An 11,442-nucleotide genomic window follows, 5' to 3' on the forward strand; every position below is an offset into this window, starting at 1 on the left:
TCCACACCCCCCCACAAGATCTGAGGGACAGTGGACCAGCCCCCTGCTGAAAAAGTTTGCTGACCCCTGGGCTACCCCATTCTATAGATCTGATCAGACCACCGGTAGGGTTGCCATATGTCCTCTTTTTCTAGGACACGGCCTCTATTTCATGATGACGGTTATCATAGAGATCCAGAGCGAAAAGTTGGCCAATGTGTCCTCTCTTTTTTGCTCTTCAGAATATGGCGACTCTAGGTCCCATATGTGAATATTGTGAAAAATCAGAGAACTGAATTCAAATTTAATCCCTCCAGCAAGCACACACGCACGGTAAAAATGCCTAGGATTTCCTTGCGGCGTGTATTTTCTGATGTGCAATAAGGTTTGAGCGCAGCCTGAAGCTTTTCCCACATTCCGAACATTCGTACGGTTTTTCTCCGGTGTGGATTCTCAGGTGTCCCGTAAGGAGTGTGCTGACACCAAAGGTTTTCCCGCATTCGGGACATTTGTATGGCTTCTCTCCCGTGTGGACTCGCTGGTGCCTGCTGAGTTGCTGGCTCACGGTGAAGCTTTTCCCGCACTCCAGGCATTTGTACGGCTTTTCCCCCGTGTGGACTCTCCGGTGAGTAATAATCTGCGAACTGTTGCAGAAGCGCTTGCCGCAGTCGGGACACTGGTACGGTTTCTCCCCCGTGTGCGATATTTCGTGCCGGATCAGGTCTGAGCTCACGCTGAAGCTTTTCCCGCAGTCTGAGCACTTGAACGGCCGGTCTCCCGTGTGGATTCTCTGGTGGTTTCTAAGGTGCGAGCTTTGGCGGAACGCCTGCCCGCACTCCGCGCATTTGTACGGTTTCTCCCCCGAGTGAGTCCTCTTGTGCTTAATGAGCTGCGAGCTCACGCTGAAGCTTTTCCCACACTGCTGGCACTCGTACGGCTTCTGCCCGTTGTGAGTCCTTTCGTGGGCTATCAGGTTCGACTTCAATGTGAAGGATTTCCCGCAGTCAGGACACTCGTATGGCTTCTCCCCGGTGTGGATTCTCTGATGTGCGATCAGGCCGGTGCTGCGGCTGAAGCTCTTCCCACAGACGCCACAAGTCCTTTGCTTCTTGCCTTTGGGAGGGATCTTTGGAAAATCCCCAGGGTTTCTCTCAGGATCATTCACACTGTCTTCCGGGTGGCTTCCCATCTTTGCCTCTGAATAAGGCAGGAAAGCTGTTTTGTTATCCTGACATTGCAAATGAGGGCCTACTTGGGTTGACCATTCCCGCTGTGGATTACCCTCCTGCTGATTCAGCCAGCTGTCACCTAAAGGAGAGGAAAGCAACAATAATCTAGAGGAATGGTTTGCGGTGAATTGGTAGGGAGTGGATTAATGTGGGTTTAGTATAGATTGATACTACCAGCTTGCTTTGAATTGTTTCACGTCGTAGCTGACATTATAATTGTCGCAAATAAACTTGGTTCCTAGTAAGTGGCAAAAGTAAGCTGTACCTCTGGTTACGTACTTAATTCATTCTGGAGTTCCGTTCTTAACCTGAAGCACCACTTTAGCTAATGGGGCCTCCTGCTGCTGCCGCACGATTTCTGTTCTCATCCTGAAGCAAAGTTCTTAACCCGAGGTACTATTTCTGGGTTAGCGGAGTCTGTAACCTGAAGCGTATGTAACCCGAGGTACCACTGTATTGGTCCATAAGAGAGGGGGCAAAACCAAAATTTATAGCAGGGGTTGAGGAAATACTTTTATCACAAGGGTGGGGTAAGCTTTGCAGTCCAGGGGCCATATTTCTTTAAGGGCTTCCTTCTGGGGCCTACAATTCCCAGTTCCCTGTGACGAGGGGTTGATTGGTGAACTACACTGGGAATTACACAAGATTTCTCCCTATCTTCCTCTCCACTGAGTTCCACAAGGGGCAAAACTGATACCATAGTTTTAAAGTAAAGAGGGGGGAAAGATAAAGGACCCCTGGATGGTTAAGTCCAGTCAAAGGCGACTACAGTGGTACCTCGGGTTACATACGCTTCAGGTTACAGACTCTGCTAACCCAAAAATAGTACCTCGGGTTAAAAACTTTGCTTCAGGATGAGAACATAAATCGTGCTGCAGCGGCACATTAGCTAAAGTGGTACCTCAGGTTAAGAACAGTTTCAGGTTAAGAACGGACCTCCGGAACGAATTAAATACGTAATCAGAGGTACCACTGTATGGGGTTGCGGCGCTCATCTCACTTTCAGGCTGAGGGAGCCGGCATTTGTCCACAATGGCTTTCCGGGTCATGTGGCCAGCATGACTAAACTGCTTCTGGCGCAACGGAACACCAGAGCGCATGGAAATGACGTTTACCTTCCCTCTGCAGCGGTACCTATTTATCTACTTGCACTGGCATGTTTTTGAACTGCTAGGTTGGCAGGAGCTGGGACAGAGCAATGGGAGCTCACTCCATCTCCGGGATTCGAACCACCGACTTTCTGATTGGTAGGCCCAAGAGGCTCAGTGGTTTAGACCACAGTGCCCCCCCCCCAAAGCACTTTAAGCAGCCATGGCTTCCTCCAAAGAATTCTGGGAATTGGAGTTTGTTGTGGTTGTGCTGAGTGTTCTAGGGGAGCCCTATTCCCCTTCCAGAGCTACATTTCCCAGAGTTCCCTGTGAGGAGGGATTGATAGTTATACCACTCTGGGAACTGTAGCTTTGGGAGGGAAATAGGTGCTTCCTAGCAACTGTGGGTACCCTTAACAAACCACAGCTCCCAGAATTATTTGCAAGGGGGAGCCATGGCAGTTTAAAGAGGTATCATAGCGCTTAAAATGTATGGTCAAAATGTGGCCTAGCTCCTTTCAAGCACTGACTGCAATAGGATAAACGGAAGGCAAATCTTAAAAAATTAGAACAGCCTTTACCAAAGGTGTCATGGGCTTTGAAGATGCTCAAACTCAGGACCCAAGGGAGAAACGTGCTAGGAGGAAGGCATGCTCGGCAAACCCTCACCGTGATCAACTCCCGCCTGGAAACCTCTGTCTCCACTGTGGAAGGATGTGTGGATCCAGAACTGGCCCCCACAGTCACTTATGGACTCACTGTTAAGACTGTGTTCATGGAAGACAATCTTACTTGGCTACGAGGGATCCCCAAAGAAGAATAGGACATTTCTTTCAAGCCCCAGTTCAGTTGTTGGGGCTGACCCTGCAGCCTCTGGAGAAAGCGTTTGTAGGTTTGTGCGCCCCCAGATATCAGATGGGCACCTCCTGTTCTAGGGACAGGGAAGATCAGAGCTGAGGTTTAAGAACCCGGGACAGGAAGAAGCCTGTACTCCAGGCAACCAAGGACTTCCACCTTACCCGAAGAGGACGCACCTCTGCCACCCTCTTCTTTGACTTCCACAGGCGGCAGCTTCTCTCTGGCCTCTGAAGGAGCCGCGGGATTCGTAGGCACTACCTGAAACAGCCAGGAGAATACAACCCTGTCAAGGCAGCTGGAAAAAGGCAACAGGGTAGGATGGAAAAGTACTGGGCAAAGGGGCAGGGGGTGCCGGAAAGAAGGGCGGACCATTGGTCCTCCGATGAGCTACTCAAAAGGAGGGTGCATCTAGTCCATCGTTCTCTTCCCACAGTGATCCATCAGATACGTCTCTGGAAACCGACAAACATCAATGCGTTGTTTTGAGAATCCCACAAAGAACAACACATTGGGAATCCAGCAGGTGACAATGCGGTATTATCACAGAATCCGAATGCCGCCAGGGTCGGCTTAGAAAGAAATGCTCCCGTACAGTGGTGCCTCGCAAGCCGAAATTAATTCGTTCCGCGAGTTTTGTCGTCTTGCGATTTTTTTTCGTCTTGCGAAGCACGGTGTCGGGAAAGTTTGGGAAAAGCTTCAAAAATCACCAAAGTCTTTAAAAAACCTCAAAAAAGGCTACCACACCGCGTTCTATGAGTTGCTCCTCGAAGTCAAGTCGCAACTGTATTAACGGTGTTAAGAAAAAGGAAACAAACTTGCAAGACGTTTCCGTCTTGTGAAGCAAGCCCATAGGGAAAATCGTCTTGCGAAGCAGCTCAAAAAATGGAAAACCCTTTCGTCTAGCGAGTTTTTTGTCTTGCGAGGCATTCGTCTTGCGAGGTACCACTGTATCTGACTCCCAGTAAGTTAGCAAAAATATATAAGACAGGTACAAATATCTGCTGGAAAAGGAAAGAAAAATAAGGCACCTTCTGTCATATGTGGTGGTCTTGTAAGGTAATAAAAGCATTCTGGGGAATGATATATAATGAGATGAAAAAAATGTTCAAATTAACTTTTGTAAAAAAAGAACCAGAGGCTTTTTTTTATTAGGATTTATAGGTGCAGACAGTCCAAAGGAGCAGAAAAGACTTTTTATGTATGTGATGACAGCCGCATGGATGCTGCTAGCCCAGAGATGGAAAGAAGATAAAGTCCCTACCAGAGAAGAATGGCACATTAAACTGCTGGACTATGCCAAAATGGCAAAACTGACTGGAAAGTTCAGCAGCCAAGAAGACCAAAACTTTAATAAAGAATGGGGGAAATTTATAATTTACCTTGGAGACCACTATCAGAAGATAAAAACATTAGCAATAAAACTTGTAATGCAGCGAGTATTATGGAAACCATGGGGTAAGATAAAATATGGACTACTGAAAAAATATGCAGTAGAAAAAGTTAACAATAGGACCCAGGGAGGGGAAGGTGGAAGTCCAGAGATTCGAATGAATCTTTAACTATGGATATGTACAGTTGGTTGTATAGTTGTATAGTTGTATATGTACAGTGTTCTCAAAGCTACCAGCATGAGTTTGACCAAACTGCGGGAGGCAGTGGAAGACAGACGTGCCTGGCATGCTCTGGTCCATGGGGTCACGAAGAGTCGGACACGACTAAACAACAACAAATGTATAGTTGGATTGTTATATCTTTATACTTGTAAAATCAAATAAAAATTCTTTCAAAAAAGAAAAGAGAGAAATGCCCTCACCTCTTTCTCACCAGCTTGCTGCCTCCTCAGGAAACCTTCTGCCAGGGCCACCGCCTGGGAGCAGGTCTCCGGCCTGCCTTCCCTGACCCAGCTCCGCATCTCTGGCGGCAGGACGGCCAGGAACTGCTCCAGAATCACCAGCTCCAGGATCTGCTCCTTGGTGTGCCTCTCTGGCTTCAGCCACCGGTGGCACAGGTACCAGAGCTGGCTGCACACTTCCCGTGGTCCCTCGACCTCCTGGTAGCGGAACCGTCGGAAGTTCAGTTGCTGTGCCTCCAGGGCGATGGTGTCCCTTTCCCAGGGCTCTTCCCTGCCTTGCCCAGAATCCAAACCCATGTAGGCCTCTTCGGATGCTCTGCTGAGGCCTGTCGGGAGGCTGCTTGCGCCGTCTCCTTCAGGGCTGCCACTGTTGCAGTTGATTCTTTCTGCGGATAGGGGACAAGGCATGGGGTCTTCCCGTGGGGCAAGTTCTGGCAAGCGTGGGGCCCTCCATCCCATCTTTGGTGATGGCCTGGCTGTTGGGAACAGCTCCACAACCTCCCGCTGGACTCTTCCAGGCCCCTTATGCAATTTGGGTCCTGCCCCGTCCTGCCTCTTTGCTCGTGTTCCCGGACCTGCGCCCCGATTCGGCAAAGCTTGAATTTCACTCCGGTTCATCTCTCGTTCCGTCTCTCGCGCAGAAATGCAACAGCTGTGCCTCACTCCACCTCAGCTCCTAAACCGTGTCTTCAGTCGCCTGCTTCGTTCGGTTCAGCCACTCAGTCTGGTGCGAGGTAAGAAGCTCCATTGGCAACGACCCTGTCCTGAATCCAACAGAGACAAAAGACGGAAGATTATTCCTGAGGAATTTTTTTTTTTAAGAGCTGTGTTACATTAGGAACATAGAAAGTCAGGCCATCGGTCTAACTACCTCAGTGCTGTTTGCATTGACGGGCATTAGTTCTCTAGGATTTTTCCCCTTTTCTCCCCCAATTTTTAAATTTTTATTTTACAAACAGTGGTACCTCGGGTTACATACGCTTCAGGTTACATACGCTTCAGGTTACATACACTTCAGGTTACAGACTCCGCTAACCCAGAAATAGTACCTCGGGTTAAGAACTTTGCTTCAGGATGAAAACAGAAACCACGTGGCGGCAGTAGGAGGCCCCATTAGCTAAAGTGGTGCTTCAGGTTAAGAACAGTTTCAGGTTAAGAACGGACCTCCGGAACGAATTAAGTACTTAACCAGAGGTACCACTGTATTAAGAATTACAATCCTACCACAACACATTCCAAAACTACAAGATTCTTACGAATCTCTGGACTTCCCTCCTCCCCGCTCTGTGGGTCTCATGGTTAAACCTTTTCTCCTACATCTTTTATAATAATCCAGATTTTTATATTTCCATAGTTCTCGTTACATTACAAGTGTTATTGCAATCCCGCTAACGATTTTAACCGTTTACAGTGGTCTCCAAGGCAAATTATAAATTCCCTCCATTCCTCATTACATTTTTCATCTTCCTTTTTTCTGATCTTCCCAGTCATTTTAGCCATTTTGGCACAATCCATCAGCTTGATCTGCTATTTCATCTCTGGGCTAGCAGTAGGATTTCTCTCTCAACCCTGCCTGGAGATGTCGGGAACTGAACCTGTGACCGTCTGCATGCCAAGCAGATGTTCCGGCACTGAGCTGAAAAGGCTTAGCAGGTTCACGCAATTGCATTATAAGCGCATACCCCAGACACCTCCTCAACGGCAGATAAAAGCGGTTCTGTTCCGCCACGATTCCGATTCATATTTGTGTTGCTCAGTCTGCTTATGGTTTTGATTTGAGCTGCAGAGTTGGTTTCTGGTGGCTCAATTAGTGAATTGTACCTTTCTTGCTATGTGGGTTTTATCTTGTATATCACAAGACGAGTGGAAGGGGATGCGAGAAGTGAGATGACGCTTTGTGTATTATCTGCCTTTCTTGGGGATCAAGAAATAGCAAAATTTTGTCCCTGCTGGGAAAAAGGGAAAGGTTAACAGCTCAGCAGAACACATGTTTTGCATGCAGAAGGCCTCTAGGTTCAACCCTCAGCATTTCCAGGTAATAATAATAAAATATAATAATAATAATAATAATAATAATAATAATAATAATAAAAATTTTTATTTATACCCCGCCCTCCCCGGCCAGGGCTAGGCTCAGAGCGCGCTTACAAGCAATAATAAAAACAAGTTGAATGATTACAACTTAAAAACAAAATTAAAATACAACATTAAAATATTGAAACATTAAAATATTAAAATGTAGCCTCCTCGCAGGAGGAGAAGGAAAAGAAAAAAGAAAGAGAGGGAGGGAATCAAATTGGCTCCAAGCCAAAGGCCAGGCGGAACAACTCTGTCTTACAGGCCCTGCGGAAAGAAATCAGATCCTGCAGGGCCCTGGTCTCATGAGGCAGAGCGTTCAACCAGGCCGGAGCCAAAGTTGAAAAGGCCCTGGCTCTGGTTGAAGCCAATCTAACTTCCTTAGGGTCCGGGACCTCTAGGGTGTTACTATTTATGGACCTTGAGGCTCTCTGTGGGGCATAACGGGAGAGGCGGTCCCGTAGGTACGAGGGTCCTAGGCCGTGAAGGGCTTTAAAGGTCAAAAGCAGCACCTTAAATCTGACCCTGTACTCCACCGGGAGCCAGTGCAGCTTGAAAAGCACTGGGTGAATATGCTCCCATGGCAAAGACCCCGTGAGGAGCCTCGCTGCAGCATTCTGCACCCGCTGGAGTTTCTGGGTCAGCTTCAAGGGCAGCCCCGCGTAGAGCGAATTACAGTAGTCAAGCCTGGAGATGACCGTCACATGGATCACTGTGGCCAGGTCGGGGCGGGAAAGGTAAGGGAATTACCTTTATTAAAGGTAATAATTTATTTGTACCCTGCCCATCTGGGTGGGTTTTCCCAGCCACTCTGGGCGGCTTCCACAAGACAAAAAAACACACTAAGATGTCATACATTAAAAACTTCCCTGTAGGACTAGAAAGGACTCTTGTCTGAAACTCTGGAGAGCTGCTGTCAGTCAGTGTGGACAATACTGAGGTAGGGAAACCAATGGTACAGGGAAACTGCACAGGGAAGTTTTTTTTTTTTTAAAAAATATGTTTTATATATGTTGGAAGCTGCCTAGAGTGGCTGGGGCAATCCAGTCAGATGGGTGGGGTATAAATAAAATAATAATAATAATAATAATAAGGCGCTCGGATGCTACTAGTCCAGAGATGGAAAGAAGACAAAGTCCCTACCAGAGAGGAATGGCAAGTAAAGCTGACTGGAAAACTCAGGAACCAAGAGGACAAAAGGAACGGGGGGGGGGGGGGGGAGAGAATTGTAATTTATTTAGGAGACCACGGCAAGCAGATGAAAACATGAGCAGGATTTTAATCTCACTTGCAGCGTAACAAATACCATGGATAATATGGATTGATATAAAATATAGATTATGAAATAATATGCATTTGTTAATGTTGGCAATAGGACCCATGGGGGGGGGAAATCTCGAGATTTAGAGTAATCTCCATATATGGATATGCATTTGGATTGTTATAATTTTGTATCTGTAAAATCAAATAAAAATCATTTCAAAATATCATTCTATATGATGATGTTCCTGTATGGGTCAGTATAGAGAGACATGGGCTGCACTGGGCAGAGAACCTGCTCTGCATGCAGCGTCAATCCCTAAGCAGGGCTGTCCTGAAGCCCCAGGAGGCTGCTGCCTGCCTGTGCAGACTATACGGGGCTGGATGGACCATCAGTCTGACTCCGTACATGTCAAAACACCCTCGCCGCTTCCAAACCCCCTGAATGCGTTTTCCTTGCCAATTCCTGTTGCCTCCTGGCTCGCCTCCCTCCTTGCCCCAAAACACAGCTCTGCACTCACCTCTCTGACCTTCTGCAGAAAGAAGCCATGGTTTTGCAGCTGAGTTCCCTGGCAGGAAAAGGAAGGGACAGCATTGGCTGGCTGCTCCCTGGGCCTCTCTGCAAAACACGGCTCTATCCGTTTAACCCATTGGGGGCTGTGGGGCAGCTACCCAACAGAGAGGTGGCATGCGAGCAAACAGGCTGGAATAATAATAATAATAATAATAATAATAATAATAATAATAAATTTATTTATACGCCGCCCTCCCCGGCCAGAGCCGGGCTCAGGGTGGCTAACACCAGTAAAATTACAGTAAAAACATAATAGGTGGAAAAAATCCAATTTTAAATACAGGTTAAAATGCAATTTAAAATGCAGCCTCATTTTAAAAGTAAGGTAAAGGTAAAGGGGCCCCTGACCATTAGGTCCAGTCATTACCGACTCTGGGGTTGCTCATCTCGCTTTATTGGCTGAGGGAGCCGGCGTACAGCTTCCGGGTCATGTGGGCAGCATGACTAAGCTGCTTCTGGCGAACCAGAGCAGCGCACGGAAACGCCGTTTACCTTCCCTCCGGAGTGGTACCTATTTATCTACTTGCACTTTGACGTGCTTTCGAACTGCTAGGTTGGCAGGAGCAGGGACCGAGCAACGGGAGCTCAGCCCGTCGCGGGGATTCGAACCGCCGACCTTCTGATCGGCAAGTGGTTTAACCCACAGTGCCACCCGCATCCCTCATTTTAAAAGTAGCCGTCTTATTAAAAGCAGAGTCAGCCAGACAGACCCCTTGGGTCCACCTAGCATTGTCTACACTGACCGGCACTGAAGAGAAACCGCACAAGTCCCCCCACTGTGGGAAAAGCTTCAGCCAGAGAACCAATTTGGTGAGTCGCCTGCGAATCCACACCGGAGAGAGGCCGTATCAATGCTCCCAGTGCGGGAAAGGCTTCCGGTGGCAACTCCATTTGAAGAGGCACCAGAAGACGCACATGGGAGAGAAGCCTCACAAATGCCTGGACTGCGGGAAAAGCTTTTCCTGGAGAGATACATTACTCAATCACCGGAGGACTCACACAGGGGAGAACCCATACAAATGTCCCAATTGTGGGAGAAACTTCAACCATCCATGCAACTTAACAGAAGACCAGAAGACGCACACAGGGGAGAAACCACATGAATGTCCCAAGTGTGGGAAAAACTTCTCCCGGTGGGATACACTGATCAAGCACCAGAGAACCCACACAGGGGAGAAGCCTTATGAATGCCCCGAGTGCAGGAAAAGTTTACATCATCCTTGTAGGTTGATTGATCCAAGTAATAATAATAATAATAATAATAATAATTTATTATTTATACCCCGCCCATCCGGCTGGGCCTCCCCAGCCACTCTGGGCGGCTTCCATAGAAGCCAAAAGTACACTAAAATATCACACGTTAAAAACTTCCCTGAACAGGGCTGCCTTAAGATGTCTTCTGAATGTCAGGTAGTTGTTTATCGCTTTGACATCTACTGGAAGGGCGTTCCACAGGGCGGGCGCCACTACCGAGAAGGCCCTCTGCCTGGTTCCCTGTCGCTTTGCTTCTCGCAATGAGGGAACCGCCAGAAGGCCCTCGGCGCTGGACCTCAGTGTCCGGGCAGAATGATGGGGGTGGAGACGCTCCTGCAGGTATACATGGGAGATGTTGCAGGAATTTATGTATAGGTTGGGGGGGGTTGCCCCTCCAGCAGATATCATGCACATGCAGCCCACTACCAAAATCAGCACAATCGCTTTTGTGACTTTTGTGATTTGTCCCCACAAAACACTTCATCACAGCTTCTTCCTATCTATTCAAAGGGCCTCTGCTGCATGATACCAAATGTAAGAATTCGCTGATAAATGTATCTATGTACTGGCTCACAGGGAAAACTTCAGAAATTCATATAGACATGTGAGCTCAGCTACTCAGCAGCCCCGCTGCCTAAGTGATAATCCCTGGCATCCTGATACCTGAGTGCCAGACAGGTACCCATTCCAGAAATAACAAACCCAGATGAAGTCAAAAGGGTGTGATTAACTTGGCTGGGAAACAGGGAAATGTAAATATCTTTTTTGTTACACTTGATGGGTGTTTGGTGGAGGGCAAGGATAACCATGGGGCAGGGTCCAGGATGCTCAGATTACTGCCACCAGACCTCCCCTTTCATTATGTAACCAGTGATGTAGTTTGGGGGGGATGAAACATGGGGATTAGCAAAGCCACTTCCGGCCTGCCCAGGAGGTGGGGTTGTGGGCTTCACGCCCACCCCCACGTGAGCGGGGGCTGGTCTCAGCCCCCGCGAGAGCAGGGGAATCCCGGCCGCGCCCCCCCAGCCAGCCAATCGGCTGGCTGGGGAGGTTGTGGCCTGCCCTATTTAGGGCCGGCGCGGACGGGGCTCGCCCTCTTTTGCCGGCTAGCCCCCACGTTTTACGTTTTACTTCCAGAGGTTTGTACTAGGTTGGTTTGAATTTCGTTACTTTGTTTCGAGTTCTTTGTTTTTACAGCGCTGGACGATCATCCTGAGGATTCCCGGCAGCTGTGGCGATCGTGATCCTTTTCGTCCCTTTTCCTTTATCGTT

At 48.2% G+C, this 11,442-nt stretch overlaps 1 protein-coding gene across 5 annotated transcripts; it reads right to left on the reverse strand.

Annotated features, from left to right (window-relative positions):
• Window positions 1–319: 319 nt before the first annotated feature.
• Window positions 320–9,075, reverse strand: LOC308469639 (uncharacterized protein). 5 transcript variants are annotated; one of them, XM_080992386.1, is made up of 5 exons: window positions 8,864–9,075; window positions 5,582–5,770; window positions 4,968–5,392; window positions 3,316–3,412; window positions 320–1,287 (listed from the first exon to the last, which is right to left on the reverse strand). In XM_080992386.1, the coding sequence occupies exons 2-5, from the start codon at window positions 5,622–5,624 to the stop codon at window positions 323–325; spliced, it is 1,530 nt and encodes a 509-aa protein (XP_080848512.1). In that variant the 5' UTR covers window positions 5,625–5,770; window positions 8,864–9,075; the 3' UTR covers window positions 320–322. The 5 variants fall into 5 exon arrangements, with proteins under 5 accessions (XP_080848512.1, XP_080848508.1, XP_080848511.1 ...); XM_080992382.1 differs by having other exon boundaries at window positions 4,968–5,770; window positions 8,864–9,072; XM_080992385.1 differs by having other exon boundaries at window positions 3,331–3,412; window positions 4,968–5,770; window positions 8,864–9,071.
• Between the last annotated feature and the right edge of the window lie 2,367 nt (window positions 9,076–11,442).

This window comes from Podarcis pityusensis (assembly GCF_964106645.2).
Source record: "Podarcis pityusensis genome assembly, chromosome: 2".
NCBI lineage: Eukaryota > Metazoa > Chordata > Lepidosauria > Squamata > Lacertidae > Podarcis > Podarcis pityusensis.